Source organism: Sebastes umbrosus, chromosome 4 (assembly GCF_015220745.1).
Source record: "Sebastes umbrosus isolate fSebUmb1 chromosome 4, fSebUmb1.pri, whole genome shotgun sequence".
NCBI classification, from domain to species: Eukaryota; Metazoa; Chordata; class Actinopteri; order Perciformes; family Sebastidae; genus Sebastes; species Sebastes umbrosus.
Genome location: NC_051272.1, coordinates 21,759,846 through 21,781,730, shown reverse-complemented (window position 1 = coordinate 21,781,730; position 21,885 = coordinate 21,759,846). Strand labels below are relative to the sequence as shown.

General features: G+C 39.7%; 1 protein-coding gene across 1 annotated transcript; it reads right to left on the bottom strand.

The window, feature by feature from the left end:
* Positions 1-158: 158 nt before the first annotated feature.
* Positions 159-21,322, bottom strand: cald1b (caldesmon 1b). Its single transcript, XM_037768446.1, has 15 exons — positions 21,120-21,322; positions 20,649-20,751; positions 15,725-15,853; positions 14,742-15,039; positions 14,208-14,331; positions 13,308-13,359; positions 12,958-13,204; positions 12,727-12,852; positions 10,334-10,377; positions 10,160-10,238; positions 9,453-9,593; positions 9,234-9,368; positions 6,614-6,685; positions 4,107-4,141; positions 159-2,518 (listed from the first exon to the last, which is right to left on the bottom strand). The coding sequence occupies exons 2-14, from the start codon at positions 20,720-20,722 to the stop codon at positions 4,109-4,111; spliced, it is 1,554 nt and encodes a 517-aa protein (XP_037624374.1). The 5' UTR covers positions 20,723-20,751; positions 21,120-21,322; the 3' UTR covers positions 159-2,518; positions 4,107-4,108.
* Between the last annotated feature and the right edge of the window lie 563 nt (positions 21,323-21,885).

The following is a 21,885-nucleotide window of genomic DNA, read 5'->3' as shown; positions in this document are numbered from 1 at the left end:
ACATTCTGCAGGTACATTCCCGTCTTGGTAAAATGCCATTTATCCATTCAAGCTTTCAGCAGCCACTCACGTTTCAACACTTCATAATTTCACAAGTGGTTAGGAAGGACATGGAGCAACATTTCCTCCTAAGAGCTAAAAACAAAGCAACATAACTATTATACTTCTTTCTTTTTTTTATTGCTGAAGCAAGTACAAACAATAACTTCAAACATTCAAACGAAGCAATCCATCTGGCAATCCATTTTGGCAGGATTCAACTCATGTGCACTGCTGACTGAGAGAAACACCAGGGTACAATTTAAACTTAATTACAGAGTGCATATTGCCATTGTCTTATAGACCTTTATCGCTGCGATGAAATGCAATTAAACTGTGAAGTTTGTGATGTAAACTGATGATAGAAAAGCAAGACTGCCTGTTAAATAGAATTGCATTTGGTCACTGAACAGTTGTTACAGTGGATACTCGCCTTAACACGTATTCATAGACGTTGTTCGTGTTTATATTACATAATAATGTGATTTTCAAACTGCCACAGTTAACAAAAGCCAGAAAAAGGTAACAAACCCATATGTTGTTGTCAGAAACGTTGAACTGCTTGCACATTGTGTTACTCTGGCTGCAGTCCTGGGCTGAATGTGCCACTGATGTTATCTCTGAGGTGATGGATTTATGGGTACCACTTTATAATAAGGCACACTTTATAAGGGGTTTATAAACTTTGTAACTAAAGGTTCTCATTTTCTAGTAAGCCATCAAGTCTGCAGTTATCAAGGCATTAATAAAGAGTTGTTTCTTTTTTATAATAATCCATCCAGCTTGTGAATGTTAATAAATTGTTGATAAATTAACTTTGCAAAGCTTTGCCAGGAGGTCAGAGGTCAAACAGTCTTTCTGATTAATTAAAGAGCAAACAGCACTAACAGTCTCCAGCCATGTGAGCTGCTCTGTGATGCTGTACTTCTGTAGCAAGTTAACATTTGCTAATTAGCACTAAATAATAGTACAGTACAGCTGCTGTTGATGGGAATGTTATTTTTGCAGCTATTTGATCATAAACTTAAGGCGCTAAATACGAGATTGGGAGCATTTCTTCTCTCAACGGCTCTCAACATTGCGGTGCTACACTTCTGCAATGGCGCCATTGCTCAGGACAGCGTAATCAGCTGTAACTGCCGTATGAGAGCAGTGCAGAGCAGCGGCTGTGAGCTAGCCAGTGGGGCACGCTCAAATAAATGAACATGCACTAAAAGCACGCGCGGCCGGCCCAGCGCAGTTACAAAGCACAGACAAGCTCGGATTATAACAGACACAGAGGGAGAGTAACTTCATTCTCTGCTCAGGTAGACATTACTCCTCTATATCTTTACAATAAATAGTTGTTTGCTGCTATATTGACGCTCTGGACCTCGAATTTAGCACCTTTAAGTATTGGATAAATTAAAATTCTGAGCTGATGATGACGCTAAATGAAAGGTTGGGGGATCACCTAAAGCATTACAATTCATCCTGAGGGAAAAATGATTGTGTGTACCAAATTTCATAGCAATCCATTCAACATTTATCAAGACATTTCACTCAATTTTGTGTGAAATCCATCCTGTAGAATTTGAGATATTTCACTGGATACAGTAAGTGAAATGTTTGACCAGTTGGTGGCGCTAGATGAAAAGTCAGAGTATCACCAAAGTCATTAGGATTCATCCTCTGGGCACCATGGATGTCTGTACCAAACTTTGTGGCAATGCAATCCAACAGATTCCGTGGACCAACAGATTGACCGACATTTCCATCCCCAGAGCCACAACATTAGAATTGTAGTTACAACTTCACAAAGGGATTTTTCACAACCTGGCAACCCATAAACCTGCTGTTTATAAACCCTTTATGCCTTATTAGAAAGTGGTACCGACTTATGAAATTACTCTATTATGTACAGGCTAATCACCCAACATCCAGCTCAGTGGCAGTACACTCTAACAATTCAAATGCAAGCGGTGAGATGGACATTAAACAGCCTCGGTTATCACATGGAGTCAAAACAGTGACTATCATCCCAAAAACCAGTGAGTGTGCATGACAATAAAACACAAATGCTTATTATTGGGTTTAAGCTATATGACAATACTTGAAAGCAATATAACATTTAAGCGTCTTGACAGCCATCTGAAATGTGTAACCTTGATTAAACAGATGTTTACTACACAATCCATTATATTAAGCATAAAATATGGGGTACTTTGTCCTGAAAACCTTAAGACATCTTTGAATTTTTTGGTAAAAAATGATGAAAACATCAATATTTTGAAACTTTTGAGGAAACAAATCTCTGGAGAAGTTGATGCTGGAGTCACTCATCCTGGTCCCTTGTCTTTTCCTCACTCCGGTGTGAACTTCATGCGAAAAACAGGGACGCTGAAGGGAAATGGATGCACATACAGTAGCAGAGCCTTGTGTTTGGTCAGGTGAGGCTTGATTTAAATGGGGATGTCAATGGTTAGGGGTCTTACGCCTGCTAATAGAGAGAGACATTAAAGATATATTAGTCAATGTATGCATCAATGGTGTATTTAAAACTGCAAATAACCTGTCAACGTTTACTAGGTGTTAAACAAGATTAGCCTCAGGGTTGTTAATCAGTGTTTTTACATCTATACTTCTTTATGTGTTTGTACATCAGAGTCAGTTCTAGCATCGCTGACACATACACACATTTGCCCTTTACTTCATTCCTCGGCGGTCTATTTCTGATGAAGACGCGGGCGGATACAAACGAGGATTGCTATTTAGAGTCGGGAGCTGACACTCGACAAACACTTTTCCATTCCTATTGTTCACGCTCTTGCTTAAGCTTCGGCGGCTTGTCAGAAGAAATGTGACTTTTGAACATGAAGAAGAAAGATAAGATAAGATAAGATAAGATAAGATATTCCTTTATTAGTCCCGCAGTAGGGAGCTTTACTATTCCAACAACAGCGGATGTTTAATGTATTTTTTTCATGATGAATGCACATTTTAACTCCCTACAGACTGCAGGGATACATGTTAGGTCTTTATCGTTAGCACTGAGTGAATAAGCCCAGTGATCTGAGCCCGATTTGTTGCTAAAACGCTTAGTAATCCTCCCCAGCAGTCAGTTGTACTGTGAAAATCAAGCAGCTGCACTCTGGTATGCTTAACAACTCGCCAACACCGTGGCATTGGACAGTCCAGGTGGCACCGGGTGAACAGTGCACTGCAAAGACACGACAGCCATCCCAGGAGTCTGGAAGGTTCTTTATACTGGGACACAAGGTCGGGCTGAGGGTCTTTTTTTAAATATAGACCACGGTGCCACAAAGCTGAGCCAAAACATCTCCAGCAGCAGATTTGATTTACAATGAGCAGCTACTCTGGCACAAAGGGAGGATTGGTGGGTTGTACTGTCGTGGTTGTGAGTCCACAGAGGCTATAAATCAGTCATGAGCTGCCCCCCCCTCTCGTCTAGAAAATGGTTTGAAGGACGGAGACATTTCATCTAAACTCTGCTTCATCCAGGGCTGATCTAGATAAACCCGGGTTTAACATGTAGTATGTGCACATTTACAGTCAGTGGTGGAAGAAGTATTCAGCTCGTTTAATTAATTAAAAGTAGAAATACCCCGATGTAATGATACTTCACTACTAGTAGCCTAAAAGACCTCCAAAATTTGCATTTTGGAATACGCTTATTTGCTTTCTTGCCGAGAGTTAGATGAGAAGATCGATACCAATCTCGTAGACGGTAGTGGTATTGATCCTCTCATCTAACTTTTGGCAAGAAAGTGAATAAGTGTTTCCTACAATGTCAAACTATTACTTTAAAGTAAGTCCTTTCAGTTTATATAACATACGCAGCATTTTAATGTTGCAGCTGGTCAAGGTGTACACTTTAGTTAAACATAAAGCACTGCCTCGAGAGAAAGTGTAGCTGTCGGATTAATGTGATTCAGTAAAGTACAATATTTTCTGCTGGTGTGTCGTGAAGTAAAAGTATAAAGTAGATAAAAATGGAAAATTCTCAAGTACAGAAGTACAGTCCTTGAGTAAATGTACTTAGTTTTACAGTCACTTAAGAAACTTACCATTAGCGAAACTTGCTCTTGCCTCCAAGTGCCACCTGTAAACAAAAAGGATTGAAGGAACAAGAAAGAAATAAAGGAAAGAGGAAAAACGGTTTACCACCTATTTAGTATTGCCTAATGTGATCATCTGATGGTGTTGAAACAATTCCTCAAATTATTCTGGGATTAACAGCTTTTGCTTCATTGAAGTAAATGGGGATCCTAATAAAAAATAAAAAATAAGGCTTTGTTTCATCTGTGGATATATAGAGAGGCAGTGAGAGTGGTGGATGTGGTAAATATAAAGTATAACATACTATATAAAACATGCTCAAAGTTGGATGTACAAAAACTCTCACAGCAAAAGAAATTAAGTGAAATCCATCAAAGAGTATTTTTAAAGCACTCCAGACTTTAAAAAATACATCATACACGGCACTCAAACATAACCACATGCACTCAATCATAATATCCTCCTAAAGCTGTGCACAGTGCAGCCAAAACGTCCTGCAACAACATATAGATCACATCCATGTATGAAAGTAATCCATGTTCCAAATGAACAACCACAACAGAGCCAAGGAATACTATTTATGTCCTCAAACCCAGTGTGGGAACTAATGATCCACATAATATACAGTATGTATGGGAGAGGGGGGAGAAGGGGAAAAACAGAAATCCACACCGATGGCAGCCATCTCCTTCATCGCATCAAAATCAGTAATTCAACTTCAGTTCAGCCAACTCAAAGAGAAGTTTTTAATACATCCTTCTTTTAACAAAAGATAATGATTGCATACAGATTAATGAGTTAGGGACTGTATGAGCATTATTAGGGTATGGGAGGGGGCTGACTTTATGTTTCACTTTACAAAAAAACAAGGGCTTCCCCCAGTGTTCATTATTTCTTTGGCTCCACCCCTTGACTAATTTTTCAGAAAATAGTATATTATTATTTGCATTATTTTGTTATACATGTTATTATAACATACAGTACTGAACTGGCACAATTAGTTTACTATAAAAAACTAAAAGTGCATAAAGAATTTAAGATGGTGTCATCACAGGCACGGTTTGAGTTGGTTCAGGGGGCTCACTGAACCCCCTAGAAATGCATCTATATTGTTTTTATAATAGTGTAGAACTAATAATTTATTATAGTGATGAATAATATCCACCTTGTTGTGTATTCATATTGACAGAATAAGAAACCAACAAGATAAGAAGATAGATTTGTGGTATTTTTATTTATTTATAGCCTAATAACATCGGACACTCTCTGGCCACACACCGTTAAATAGCTGTGCGGTCAAGATCAGACTGGAGACGTAACCACTTAAAAGATGGGTGAGTAGTAGACTACTTGCTCTCTTGCGACATTTGTGTTTTTTTTAACAGAAAACAAAGGTTTTATACTGCGATATTTTATGTAAATGACAAACAATACAGCCTCAGTAAACTTTCAGGTGATCTCCCTCCAGCCAGCTCTCAGCTTATTGAAGTGTTTGTATGAAATGAGGAGGTATCGTATAAGATAACTCCTCATTTCAACTTCACATAACATTCCCTCTAGATTTTTTTGTGAACCCCCAACCTTAAAGTTCAAACTGCGCCTATGGGTGTCATCTGCATATGACCGAACATGCCTTTTATGACCTGCTGCACAAAAAAAACATTTTTTTGATGCAACTTTACTGAAAATGTGGAAAATAAAAAATTAATAGACCCTCCTTGGCTTGCCCTAAAAATTTAGACTACCCTCCCTTCAGCAAATAGAAAGAAATACATAACCTGCCCCGTCCCCCTAATATACACAGTCACTTACTGAAAAATCACGTATACCGATTGTTATTGAATTATATGTTCACCTTTTGAATTGACTGAACTGAGAAACAAACAACATCAACAGTGTTGCCAGATTGGACTGACAAAAAGAAGCCCAATCAGAGCCTAAAACCCGAACTATCATCAGAAAAGTATAGCCAAATCTTTAATTATTCTAAATTTATTTTATTTATACTGATAAATAATAGGAGTGATAAAGTTAAATAAAATTTAGGTCTTTTAGATAATTTTACATTAAACATTAAAAGATTCTACTTATATGAACAGAAGCATTTACAAATCTTTTATCACAGAATTATGATAGTTTTGACGATCATCAGTTACCGGTTATTGCTGACTGAAGTGACATTTTTTTTGGCAGAAAATCACCTAAATGATCACAACCTACTCAAAAAAATGTACCTGCAAATTTAAAAGAAAAGGAAGCCCAAATGGGCGAATACTGGCCAATCTGGCAACACTGATCCCAATCATATGCGTGTTGAGAGACAGCATGACAGTGTAAACACTACAAAGGTCAATCACTCTGTGTAGGTGGAACGTGCATTGAGTGTTGTCGCCATAAATTACCTTTCACCCTTCACTAAATGAAACAAACAAACAGGAGCACGTCACTGAAGAGCCTTTAAAACATTAACATCTCCCCTCCTTCACAGTAGGTGTGTGTGTGTGTACAACAGTACCTTGGCAGGCGCAGAGCTCTTCTTGGTTTCCCACATGCCACGCTTGTTACCGATGTCACCTGGTTTCACATCCTGTCACAAATAAGACCAACAATCAGCCTATTAGACTGATGCCGTCGTGGAAGAAGTAGTCTGATCTTTTACTGAAGCACAAGTACCAACACAACAGTGTAGAAATACTCTGCTACAAGTAAAAGCCCTACGTTCAAAAATGTACTTGATTAAGAGTACATGTATTAGCAGCAAAATCTACTTAAAGTATCAAAACACACTCATTATGTTAGTACTCAAGTACAAGTAGGTACTCATTATGCATATATATACATATACATATAATTGGATTGCAATTATTGATGCATTAAAGGTGCTTTATACGATATCCAGAGCAATAATATAGCATCAAAGAACTATTTGCTATGAAAGATGGAGAAGAGTAATGTCTACCTGAGCAGAGAATGAAGTCTCTCGACCTCTCTGTATGTTGTAATCTGAGCTTCTCCTCGCTTTGTTGGCATAGCCAGGCCGCCCGCACATGCCTTCAGTGCATGTTCGTGCATGTGAGTGTGCCCCATTAGCTAGCTCACGGCCGCCACTCTGCACTGCTCTCATACGGCAGCTGATAACGGCGTCCCGACCAACGGAGTAGTCGCGGAAGTGTAGTACCCACCCTCCGGTTCCCCCTCAACACTTTTTTCATTGTACTTTCCGCATGGACGGTCACATGGACATTAGCCGACGTGGAATCCTGACAAGGAAACATTTGGATCTTTTATACTCTGCGCAGGTTTCTCCTTGTGGTTATTCCTCACTTCTACCATCAGCAGCTCCACAAAGTTCTCTATTTTCTCCACCCATCCTCGTCCGCGCAGTTAGAAAATGTTGGATGTGCACGGACAGGCGAAAACCAGCCGCACGGACCCCCGCGAAGTGACATGTCTGATGGTGTGACGTCACTTTGGCCGTGCGGACTCTCACAGCCCTTGTGGATGCGGCAATCATAAATCAAGCGTCAGCCATCGCCATGTTGAGAGCCGTGCGGAGGCAATAGAAATGCTCCCAATCTCGCATTTAGCACCTTTATTGTTGCAGCTGTTAAAGGCAAGGTTAATTTTAACCACTATACACTGGTGGGTGGATTAATCTATAATAATAAATCACTATTTATTTGTTAATTATTTGGATTGATAATCTGAATCTGCAAAGTAACTAAAGCTCTCAAACAAATGTACTCGAATAAAAATTACAACATTTCTCTCTGAAATGTAGCAGAGTAGAAGTATAATACTCAAGTGAAGTACCTCAAAAATACACTATAGTACTGGTGTGTATATACTTAATTACTTTCCATTCCTTAATTACTTTTTATGCAATTGTTTAGTATTTATTAGGATTCTATATTAGTGGTAGTTACGGTGAAATGTATGCAAAATGGTACCTTTACCAGTTTGAAGAGTAGGCAAAGAACAACAGGAGAGGTTTGAGTGAGGAAAGCTGAGAAAAGGAGTGCAATTGGAGGAAGGAGGAAATAAAGGCAGAAGAGGATTAAACAACAGAGTAAACATATAAAAGAGAATACAGACGTCAGACAACAGTTTGCTGTACAGCTTCATCCCATCAGGGGGAGATGTTGGCGTATAAGTGAGGCCAAGGTTACAACCACTACTCTGCTGGCTAAGACGTTTGACACCAAAGATATCTTGCTCGTAAATTTCACATTAGGACATTGTCACACATCATCCAGCATTGCTACTGCATGCAGACATAGTGTAATGTCTCCAGAATACCTGGTAAGATTAGCAGCTGGTGTCCTACTTTAAGAAAAGGGACACAGTGTCCACCAAGTACACATAAATGTTTTTTTATCAGTGCCATATGATAATAAATAAACCAAATTAATCAACTTCTACTTACCTGTTTTGTCAGTGTTGTGAAATAGAATAATAATGTCTCTGTGTGAGGCAAATGTGAAGGGATATGACCTTTTACCCTTGCCTGAAGGAGACTTTAAATATGGAGCCACAGTGAGATTTAAATATATAGTTTTTGGGCTTAAAGTGAGTCCAACATAAAAGATGACTGTTTGAAAGTACTGTATGGTTTATGGGTTTTATGGACTGTAATATAATCTTGAAATAACTTCAGAGGATATGTGATTGATGTATGGAGGGGTGTGGAAACGGCTGTGCGATGAGGCACGTTGGCATTCAGCCACCTGACACATACTGTACATAGCTGCTGCTCAGCGCTTTGTGGTTGGACTGTTGTCCAACAATGAGAGTAATATTATTCTTCTATCCAATGATTTCCCACAGGTTTAGGCCTAAATGCATACATTAAAAACGTTCACATCATGTATAGAATAATACCCAGAGGGTTGTTGGGTCTTTGGTAGCAGATGTTGTGAAGTAAACTGTCCATGAGGTGTCACTAGACTCCAGGCAGAAACATTCTCCAGCCTTGGAGCTCAGATATATAACTGGCTGCAGCCAACAAAGGCTGGCATGTTGATGTGCAAATCAGGACATTAGCGTGAGCAGGATATCAAGGGATTACTCTATTGAGTTAACACTGGTGTCTAATTTACAATAGTGTGTATGTGTGTGGATTTATCAGGCCTTACTGCTGGCTTTGCTGTTGCTGGTGTTGCTGCTGCTGCTGCTGCTGCTGCAGGTGCTGCTGTCTTCTCCGCCTCTGGAGGCTTCGCCATCCAACTGTTGACACGTCCGGTCACACCTCCTTTGATACCAGCCAAATCCTGGGAAACAGAGACGTCTCAAATACTCAAATCACAAATCAGTAAATCTCTCTGTGCTTTGTTCTTGCTCTCTTTCTCTCTCACCTTGTTGGCAGGACTTGGACTTGGGCTTTCAGAGGAGCTGCCAACATTGCCTTTCTCCCACATGCTCTTGATGCTGCGTGCTCCTCCGGAAGGAATATCTACCATCGGAGCCTTTGCTGGAGATTTGACGTCTTTGTTTCCCTGTGGAAGTAGAGGATGGATTTAACTATTTTTACATGGGCAGAAACAGCACTTCATTGATTGAGGATCACTGGTGGAAAGTAACTTTTAATCCAGTAATATTTTGACATATTTGTACTTGAGTATTTCCATTTTGTGTTACTTTATACTACATTTCAGAGGCAAATATTGACATTTTTCACTACAACTTTTATGTGACAGCTATAGTTACTAATTACTTTACCGGTTAAGCTTTTACATTAAAACATATAATAAGCATGTAAAATACAAATGCATTGTAACACAAACAAAAACAGCAGTGTCTGGTTTGACCTCTTGTCATGTTTAAGATGTCTATGAGTTTTTATCAGTTCCACCAAAGACAGATTTCCTCTCTAACAGTCTTATAATTTACTTTTTTTGCAAAATAAGTACTTTTAGTTTTTGGTAATACTTCTGTACTTTGATTTTGTATGCTTTTATATGTAATGGAGTAGTTTTACATTGTTGTATTTGTACTTTTACGTAACTAAAGGATTTGAGTACTTCTTCCACCAGGGCTGAAGATGGTGCATATTGAGTCTCACCTGGAGGGCAGAGGTGTACTGTTCCAGTCTGTTGCCGATCTTGGAGACAATTGGAGTGTGAGACGCTCTGGCTCCGGTGCTGTGTGGATGAACAACACATGGAAACATTAGGGCGGCTCACCAATTTAAGAGTGTTTACTTTAATTTTACTATAAAATACCTTTCATGACTCACCTTTTCTGGGCTGATTTGCTCAAGAATTCTGCCTTTGCCCCGATCTGTACAAAACAGCATAGTTTAAGGTTATAAACCAGTCTGTCGACATGCACAAATAAATACTGACACGGTCAAGCTGTCCTGGCTTCCATCCTGTCTCCAAGACGACCTCACTGAGAGGCAGACCAGTCGGTCCCTGGGAAGGTCTCTCTGTACTCGGTGCCTGACTGATTGAACTGGAGAGTTTAGCTGTCAGGGAGCCAGGATATACACATAAACACTGCTCACACACACACACACACACACACTGAGTACGGCTGGTCAAGATGAATTATATGTACGTGCAGAGTTACACGCACACAACTCTCAGCATTCCTCCAAAAATACTCCAGAAAATTACCAAGTCATGGTCTTGTACAGAAATAGCCATATTTGAGTACAGAGCAGACGCCAGCTCATATCTTTTTTTATTCTTGTCAACTAACAATATACAGTTTGGCTAATATCAGAGGAGCTGAAATGGGAACAGAAAAACAAACAACCACATTAGACCACAAACCATGTCTCACATCTGGAGATAACAAATATAAACAGATGTTATAAACTATAAAGACAAGCTGGTAGCAATGCTTAATGGAATAGCTTGAATATTTGGGAAATACCCTTTCTTTCTGAGAGTTAGATGAGAAGATATGGATACCGATGTCTGTTAAATATGAGGCTCCAGCCAGTGGCAGGCTAGCTTAGCTTAGCATAAAGACTGGAAATGAAGGGAAACAGCTAGCGTGGCTCTGTCCAAAGGTAACAAAATACACCTCCCAGCACCTTTAAGGATCATTAAGTGTTATATCTTGTTTATTTAATCTGTACAAAAACAACATATTGTGGGTTTAAGGGGGTTATGTGCTGAACTATTTCTTGGCACAGTTCTTGGCCGCTTGTTGCCTGGAAACCTCACGGTGAAAAAGACTTAAGGAGCTTTAGAGGTGCTGGTAGGTGGATGTTGTTACCTTTGTACAGAGCAGGGCTATTTCTGGCTCTGTGCAAAGGCTGTTCCAGGCTGTTTCTCCCATTATCAGCTTTTAGGCCAAGGCCCCGACTCACCAAGCCGACGGTCGGCCGCCGGACAGTTTGGGGTCGTCGGTGAGCGCCTGCCAGCCTTGTTTTTGCGATGTGTCCCGCATAGTTGGCTCCAGGCATGTCACGAGAACCGATACTTCGGTACCAACTCGGTACCAAAATTCTAAAAATGTGTTTTCTTCGGTACCAAAGGTACCGAACGATGCCTGTAATGGTCATTTGGTACCGGAGCGGAGGTACTGGAGATGCGATTCTTCCAGATCTAATGGTGGCAGTATACGCTTACAAGTGTTCTCATCTGCCGTGAAATGAAGGATTAAGAAGAACGCCGTAACAGCACGGGAAAAAAATAACCAACACGAGACGTGAACGATGGCAGCTGATGCAGCGCTACCTCCGCCTCAACTCGTTGAGAAAACAAATAGCAAGAGTCGGGTATGGAAGTACTTTGCCTTCGAGGGGGATTTACAAGGAGTAATAATAGATTCACAAAAAACAGTATGCGGTGCAGTAACGGTACCGTCGTACTTTTCTTTCCAAAGGAGGAAATACTTCCAATTTAGCAAAGCACCTCAAAGACAGACCTCCAGACAATATTGTTTGTTGTAAATACTTGAAGGCTACATGCCACTGTTCTGTTTTGCAATGTTAATAGACGTTTCTTTTTATTTATTACTTAAAGGCTACATGCATCTGTTTTTTGTAATGTTCACATGTTTTAATAAAGGACTGCGTGTTGAATTACATTGGATTTATTGTTTTTTTTACCGTGGTCTCGAATTGGTATTGAGAATCGTGTAAATTCACTGTTATTGGTATCGACTACTAGATTTCTGGTACTGTGATGTCCCCATTGGCTGTAGTCCGCTCGTGTCAGAACTTTTTCGGCCAATTAAACATGTTGAACCGAATTGAAACGGAAGTGAGGAAAGCAAGCTAACGAGTAAAGTCAAGAGGAAAAACACAGAAGGCTCTTCTTATTTTTCATCTTCATCTCATCTGATCATTCCAATACACGGATATTTTTCACAGCGACATGGCCATCTGGAATGAAGCTAAGTGGTGAGTGAGAGTGGTGTGAAAATGGTCGTCAAACAGCGCTTTGTTTCATGTACGTATCATAACAACGGCTTGTACATCCACAGTCCTCGGTCTACCGGTTTCTCTTTTTGAATGACGAATACAGACTACCGTGGTCTGCCGGTGTATCGAACCAGCAGAGCATCGAAAAATTGAATTTGTTCATGACAAATGTTATTTTATGTCATTTGTTGTGTCGGAAACCGTCTAGAACAACTCCAAGATGTTTGAACCTCTGCTCCAAAACTCACCTTTGAGGAGCCTTTGGGACTGATAGCGAAGACAGGTTTTGTAGACTCTTCATCCTTCTGCTTCTTCTTCTCTGCAGCCTCCGCCCTCCTTTTCTCTATCTCCTCCTTCATCCTCTTCCTCTCCTCCTGTGACGAAAACAACAATTTGCTGTCAAAAATGAGAAAATAGATTTCACACTGTGGAACATTTCACTGATATAGTGAATCCCTGGATGTAAAGTCGATCCTCACCTGGTCTTTGGCTTTCTTGTCCTCCATCACCTGTTTCTTCTGCTTCTCCTCATCCTCCAGGACCTTCCTCCTCTCCTCTCTCTTCCCCTTCAGCTCCTCCAGCTCGGCCTCTGCGTCCTGCTGCTTCTGCTTCATCTTCTCAAAGTCCTCGCTCTCTGCATCGTTTCGCCGGCGCTTCAACTCCTGGAGTTTACGCTCGGCCTCCTGCCGCTCGGCGTCGTCTGCCTTGGTGGAGGGAACATTGTCCCTGCACACAGACACAAGCAATTTATTTAATCATCAATATACATGTTTACAAACTTGTGTGTTCCTCAGAGTATATACTGACAAGTTGAAAATGATGACTTTACCTTGATGTCTTCTCTGTTTTCTTCAGTTTGTTCTCAAAGAGCCCTCCGTTCTGTTTGGTTGGTTCATTCTGGCAAAAAGGGGGGGAAAAAGTTAAACAACTACTTGTTTCTACTTACATCTTTGATATTTAAAAAGAATATTAAATATACATTTATTGGACAAATTTATTCAACCTTTTCCTTGAATCCAAATCTCTTCGGTTTCTCCTCCTTTAAAACAGAAGACACAAATGGAAGAAAATTATTAAAAACAGCAGACTCAAGTCAAAACACATCATGTAGAAAACCCACAAAAAAAGCCATTAAAACACTGTTGCAATCAAACGACTGGCAGTGAATGCAACACAGATGTAAACACTGACATCCTTGATGCCACCACCTCTTTCATCCAAGTAACAAACAAAAGGCTGTGACTGCTCAGTGATCCGCGACCACACCGCAAAACCGTGTCATACAGCAAATATCTAGGAGAACACAGCCTGGACAGATCAAATGTGGTCACTTAATCTGAAGAACTAAGGACTTGTGTTACATTATAAATGTATTCTCTCTGTTATGTAATAAATCACATCAATACCTCCTCTTTCTTCTTCTTCTCTTCCAACTCTTTCTTTTTGCGCTTGTCCTCTTCCTCTTTTTTCTTCTTCTCATCAGCCTCCTTCTTCCGCTTGTCCTCTTCTTCTTTCTTCTTCTTCTCTTCCAGGTCTTTCTTCTTCAGCTTTTCTTCCTCCTCCTTTTTCTTCTTCTCTTTCAGCTCTTTCTGGTGTTTTTCTTCCTCTTCCTTCTTCTTCTTTTGCTCCGTCTCCTTTTTTAGTTTGTCCTCCTCCTCTTTCCTCTGTTTCTCTTCCATCTGCCTTTTCTGTTTTTCCCCCTCTTCTTTTTTCATTTTTTCCTCCTCATCCTTTTTCTGTTTTTCTTTTTCCTCTTTTTTCAATCTCTCTTCCATTTCCTTTTGTTGTTTTTCCTCCGCTGCACTCTTCTTCCTGTCCTCCTCCTCCTTTAGCTGCCTTTCTTCTTCCTCTTTCTTGAGTTTTTCCCCCATTTCCTTTTTTTGTCTTTCTTCCTCTTCTATCCTCAGCTTTTCTTCCATTTCTTTTTGCTGCCTCTCCTGTTCTTCCTCTTTCCTCTTCCTCTCTTCTTCCTCCTTGTCAACATCAGGAACATCTTCCTTTCCTAAATCAGGCTGCTGGACCTCTTCTTCTGTTGCTGCGGCCTTCTCCTCCATCTCCTCCTATAAGATTAAGTTTTGTGTCAATGTATGCATGTAAATCAACATAATAAAGTTGGCAGAAAGATAAGAGACCATACCTCATTTCTTGTGCTCGCTGTTCTTGATTCCTCAACAGATTCCTGGTGGGAAAAAAAAAACTTAAGCGAGAACAGAATAATCTCACCCCCAACAGTCTTACTCTACATCTGAGATCTTCACTTTACCTTCTCATCTTCCTTCTTATCCTCTGCCTCTTTTCTCCAGGAGTTGGTGTCCTCTTGGGCTGGTTTCTCCTCCTCCTTCTTCTCCTCCTCTTCCTCTGTATGTCGCTGTCTGCCGCTGCTGATAGAGGACTGCTCTTCCAAACCTTCTTCTGTGCCGTTGGTGGTGCCTAACTCCTTCTGTCTCTCCATGGCTTCCTTCATTCTCTGCTGCCGGCGCTCCTCCCTCTTCGCCAGGCGCTCCAGCAAAGCCTGGTCATCATCTGCACCTTCAGCAGTAACGGTTGTGGTCTCCGTCACACTGTAACACACATGAAATCCGCTTAAAAATACTGAAAATGAATGTTGAATCTCCAAATTTCCATCGCAATTAAACATTTTGCCCAATCAAGTATGATTGACCCACATCTAACTCTGATTGGATCTTTCTGTGTGTGGCTGGAGGTGATTATCAATACCAAAATTTAAAAATGTATACTTGTGCTGTTGTGGATAATGTTTTTTCTCAAGGTGTCTTAATCTGAATGGACAAATTGCATTTGATTAAAAGAAACAAAAGTGTTTATTTCCCCTGCTGCTGTCTTCACTATTGTCTATCATGCAGTTAATTTATGCAGTTTTGGTTGAGCATCATGACAATAATATAGTAATATAAAATAGTTTTTTATATGACTGCAACAATAATTATAATACAATATAATATATATTATTCTGCAAAATGAATACTTTTACTTTGGGTACTTTAAGTATAGCTATATTGATGCTGATACTTTTGTACTTCAGTAAGATTTTGAATGCAGGACATTTGCTTGTAACAGAGTATTTCTACACTGTTGTATTAGTAGTAGTAGTAAATATCTGAGTACTTCGACCTCTGCTTATAAATCTTGCCCTCTTGTTTTCCTCATTTGTCCCACGCAGTGTTATAGGGAGACACTTTTTGTCCCTTGTCTGCTTTCTACCCAGAGACTTGGTCTACATTGTACCTGTTAGTGTCGATCACATCAGTGGTTTCGGGCTCTTCTGAGTCCTTCATCATCTTCTTCCTCTCCTCCCTCGCACGTCTCCTTTGCTCCCGAGCTTCCTCATCATCGTCCTCGTTGGTGCATCCCGGCCTGAAATATCACACATACAGATACATAGTACATAGTTAATGTGTTTGTGTTTTTACTCTAATGAGACTACTGAAATCCCACTATGGGAAGTTAAACCTTCACTTATAGTTTTGTTTTAGTTATATACCTATTGTTATGTTTTTGAGTGGTAGTTAATATATGACTAATGCATTTCAAGTAGCAACAATTTACCCTAACTGGATATCAAATAGATTAAATGTAACTCTCAAGTATTTGCATTCATGATTACACATTTTAATATCACCAGAAAATTAGCGACATTTGTATCCGAGAATTGACATACTTGTGTTTTACTTGAGTATTTCCATTTTGTGTTACTTTTTACTTCTATTTCACTACATCTCAAATGTAAATATTGTACTTTTTACTCCACTACATTTACTTAACACTTATACTTACTAGTTAGTTTTAAATGATCAGATTACATGATATGATGCAGTACTATACTACTAATCTACCCAGTAGTACACAAAGTATATCAAAAATTGGCTCCACATTGACAAACTATAACATTAAAGAGCTCCTACGTGTATTTGTTAATGATAAAAACAGAACAATATAATATTCTATGATTATATAACACTGTGGAAGGAGTCATTCTGCATAATGAGTATTTTATTTTTCATAATTTTATTACATTTTGCTGATGACTCTTTTGTACTTTTACTTAAGTAACATTGTGAATTCAAGACTTTTATTTGAAATGTAATATTTTCAGGCTATGGTATTTCTACTTACTATAAGTAAAGTAAAACAAATCAGAGTATTTCTTCCACCACTGATTAAAAGTTATTGGAAATATGTATTGGAAATAGGATCTGCTTGTGTTATGACCTCAGTGTGGACATGAGATGTGATAAGTTCATTTATTTTAAGGATTTTTGGAGGCCTGAACAGCTGAAATTATCCATTATTTCACATGGGGGAAAAAATTGAGAAAAATCTAAAATATACACATTATTTTGTGTAACGGCAGTATCTGATGACCCCTCAGGCCCACACATTTAGGTTGTGAACCACTGACGTAAGCCACACTGTCTAAAGCTGACCTCATAAGACATGATGGAGATGGGAGATACCACAACAGAGGGAAAACAGACTAAGAAATAATAAGAAAAACACATTTTACATGTGTCTGAGATAAAAATGTCACCTAGAAAAAAATCAAGAGCTCTCCAAAGGAAAGACCCCCCTTTGCATTTGTTAATGTAAGAAACCTATTTAATCAGAGCCAGCGCTGGAGGAGGAAAATCACCAACATGAGACAACTTTAAACTCCTGTCGTTCCCTTTCAATCCTCCTCATCTCGCTCACATCCTGCCATTGACCTTCATCCAACTGTGAGTACACCCACAGAGACCTCTGAGCATGCCAGGCTTATATCTCTCCAAGCATTACCAGGCTTTATGAGGCACAGAGAAAGCTTGAAATGGCCCATTGATAGAGCACGGCTATTATTTCCCTCTGCTCTTCCTGAATCCGCAACACAATGATTTACAGATGTCGTGAGAGGAAGAGGTGATGGGAACCACAAGAGTCCCTAAAACAGAAACAATCGAGGCAGAAATCCAACAAATCCTCAGGCATATGTTTTCCTGGCATGGCATGGGTCACCCTGATAAATCATTGAGGAAGTGATTCAATTAGATATTATTCCATGCTAGAGGCCTGCTGTGAGAGTCAAAATGTTGCCGTTACATTTCCAGATGAGCAACCGGAGGGACGTGAAACATAACACAATAAATGGAGGGAAATATGATGAGAGATCTTCTTGGCTAACAAGAGACTTAAAAACTCCACACAAACTGTCAGAGTATGAAGCGTTCAGAGCAGGCCATCTCATGCTGAAATAGAAATGGCAGTCAAAACATTCCAGCGTCTGCAGCATTTCCTCGGGCTGCTGCAGAAAGGAGCTGGCTGGGTTGGCACTGCTGGCAGGGCTGGCTGCTGGACTGTGAGAAAAATTGCTAGGAATGCCTTTTTTTCCACTGGACTCTGGTATGACATCTGATATGACAGTAACTGGTTTCTGAACTGGAAGAAAATAAAGTGTCGAGCTGTGATTGATTGTATTTAGAGCTGCAATGATTAATCAATTAGTCAACTATTAAATTAATCACTACTTTGGTAATCGATTTGAGTAATTTTTTAGGAAGAAAAAAGACAAAATTCTCTGATTCCAGCTTCTTAAATGTGAATATTTTCTGGTTTCTTTATGACAGTAAAATTAATATCTTTGAGTTGTGGACAAAACAAGACATTTGAGGACGTCATCTTGGGCTTTGGGAAATACTGATCGACATTTTTCACCATTTTATAGACCAAATAACTAATCGATAAATCAAGAAAATAATCAACAGATTAATCGACAATGAAAATAATTGTTAGTGTCAGCAATATCTGTATCGACATCCTATCTAGTCATGGCCAAATTTCACCATCATCCAGTAAAAGATGAAACTGAGGATGTTGTCTTTAACAAATCCAATGAAAAGACCGTGTGTTAGTCCGTCTCAATACTTTCTGTCTGTGTCAAACAAGCTCAAAAAAAGGTCTTGAATATATAGTCTTATTTATAAAAAAAAAAAAAAGGCTAAATGCTTTCCTAAAACAGGTGGGCACGGTAGTTTTTAGTCAACAACACTCAAAATAGGAGTAAAATGTCTATGTGTTAGGGACTATTTTCAGCTGTGGATTATAACACATAACTGCTGTTTGCACTTTTTACTGCTACATTGAGCCACTGCATGTATATATTGCAATACTGCTGTAGAAACTGTCACTTTTACATACAATCCTCATTTTCATATATAGTATAGCAGACATTTTGACATCCCATAGTGGGAAAAGCGCAGGTGTTACTTATAATGCTAACAATAGCTCTGTTGTATTCAACTGTCCCAGTGAAAGTGACAACAACCCAGCTATTTCAAATGGTTCCCATTTCTATTTTCTGAAATCTAAAAACAGACAAATTGGTTGCTAAGCGGTTTCAGATCTAAAACAATCAAATCCAATTTCTGTTTCTGTTTGATTAATCTTGAGAGTTTAGTGTTTGTAGGCTCTGATAATCAAGATGCATCCCAATGTTAAGTTGCTCTGTAATCAAGCTGCATCTGACGACTACAGGCGTCAGCAATTGTGCTGATTACTCCTTTTGTTTCCACTTCACCTGGGGTCATGACAGGTAAAGTCGTGTTACAAAAACTGGAGCTCAACTACTTGAATTGTACCTTATACAAATTTTAAAGACATTCCAGTTTGAGTTGCCCCCATTTATACTCACAATAGATCATTTTCCTTTTGTTCTTATAGTGTTATGAGATTCATCCACAGAGCCAAACCTGCAACTTTACACCACCAGAGTGGATGTCAGCAATAACTCTTTAACAGTATTGTAATATTTATCTGAGCATAAAGAAGAGACGGAGGGAGACGACAGCCTAATCCAAACAGCAGCACAGCCGACTGACTCCCTAATGAGTGAAAAAGGCAGTGGAGGTCATTAAACCGTCATCGCCTGAGCGCCATCCAAGTCCTGTCTGCTCTACTCTGCTGCTCATGTGGAGACACCATAAACATGTATATGAGAAGACTTAGTCACCGTGACGTCACCCATTGGTTTGTGGACTGCCATTTTGAAGCCTCGAGTTTGGCCATCTTGGTATTTGGCTGTTTCCATGTTGTTGTTTTTTTTTACCAGAAGTGACACGAAACGGTGGAGCTAAGTGGAGTGGAGTAAAACCAAACGCTGAATGAGACATTTTCAGGCGACCAAAAAGGTGATAATTAACGTTCATGAACTGAAAACACACTGTGAAAGGGTTAAAGTTGTAAAACGAAAACACAGACACCACCCAGACCGGATAACGCCGTGGTAGCGACCTGTCAATCACAAGGTAGCCATGCCCTAAAGCATACCCTGCTTTATGGTCTATGTGACTCTAAATGGGACCATAATTTACTAAATGAACGTCATGCTGTATTGAAGAAGACTTGAAACTAGCGATTGAGACCATAAACTCATGTTTACAATGTTTACCGAGGTAATAAATCAAGTGAGAAGTAGGCTCATTTTCTCATAGACTTCTATACAATCAGACTTCTTTTTGCAACCAGAGGAGTCGCCCCCTGCTGGCTGTTATAAAGAATGCAAGTTTAAGGCACTTCAGCATTGGCTTCACTTTTCAGACCTGTAGGCGGCCCACTGGGAGACACACAGGCACTCACAACTCCCTCATGCAGGAACGCTAAAACACAACACAAACTGTAAGCCTCGATCACTGAGCATCTGTCTCCAAGACTTTGCAAGATTAGAGGAGAAAAATCTTGAGTATTTTGAAACTCTTCAACACCTCTTAAATGGTTTGTTGCACTACGGTAAAGTTTGTCCTATAACCATACAGGTTTAAAAACAGAAAACTGTCTTTTCCACTAGATTAAACCTCACTGCAAAGTATGGATGGGAGTTCTCTGTGAGCAGCTGGTGTCCAATAACTTTGGCAACGACTGCACATGTGGTTTATAAAAGCTCCTGCAGATCAAATGGTGTACCGAAGTTGAAAATATACATCAGGTTTGAGTTGTGAGTCAAACAGTCAAACACTGATAAAACTAATGAGGCTTTAATTTAAGTTGTTGTGTCCTTTTATAGCATTTAGTAAAATTTTAACCACTTTTTTTCCTACTAAATTTAACTGGTGTTTGAGTGTTCATGTCCATAAATGTGTTTTTTTTGCACATTTGTTTATATGTTCTCAGAAGGTTCACTCACTTGTCAGAGTCGACGCGCATCTGCTCTCTCCTCATCCTCCTCTGCTCCATGCGGCGGTCAAAGTCATCATCCATGATGCCCAAGAATTGTCCTCACTTTCTCACTGAAAGACACAATTGCGATATCAAATCATGTGCTATAAATTCAGTACAATCAGGCGGTCAATCACTCACTCACTCGTCGACTGGCTTATCTTGGGTTTCATACAATGTTTCACAAGGACAAAATACATCCTGGGAAAATCTTCTGATTGCTGCAGTGTTTGGCACATTTTTCAGAGTACAGTAGGATCCTTCACAGCTTTGTGGGGTTTAATACTAACTAACAAACCCTCACTGTGACAAAGAAAACATGCTTAAAAAACAAATCATAAATGACCTCCAAATCAGTAACACATCTAAGTATAGGGGACCACCCAAGACAGCTTCATGACATAGGTAGAAACATTAAAATCCTGCTGGTTTACAATACCTTTAGCAGTAGCTGAAGTTTAGTCCATGAACAGCGGTGTCTCCCCTCTCTTCATATATCAACCTCTACAGTCTGGTTTATATCTCAGCCCTTCTGCAGCACAAAGAATTCCTGCTGCTTCTTTCAGCGACTTTAACTACCAGAAAAGGCAAAGCCTGCCTCTCTGCTCCCCTCTCTTTCTCTCTCAGCCTCCCTCCTCCTCCTCAACCTGACTCCTGCTCTCTCCCTCCGTCTCACTCTCCCCTCCCTGATCTCTGACTTCAGACTCTCTCAAACTGTTTCTCTCAGTTCCTGCTTTCTCTCTTTCTGTCTGATGTATGTTTTGCCACCAAATGTGAAATCCACCCAAACATGTCGATACAGTCTTTGCTCGAAACCACTTACCAGCGAGTAAGCAAAAATAATTTGATTAGATTTGGCTTTTCTAACGAGACATATGTACAGTTTCATCTGTTGTCTCGAATTCTGCCAGTAAACCAGACTACTTGAAGATTTGGGTGTATTTTAGGCCAGTGGTTCTCAACCTATTTTCCTTAAAGCCCCCCCTACTTGTGTCTAAGAAAACCTGAGCCCCCTCAACATCATCAACCTAAAAAAAAAACAAATCCTCGAACAAAATCCTCAATCTGAATAAAGGGATTCAGTGTATATAAATAAGTTCGTTTTTTTTATTAAATCATCTTTTTTAATGAACTCATTAGTTTCATCAACATAAATAAAGTGATGATGTCTTGGCGGATTCGCCAAGCGAATGCAGATTCATACT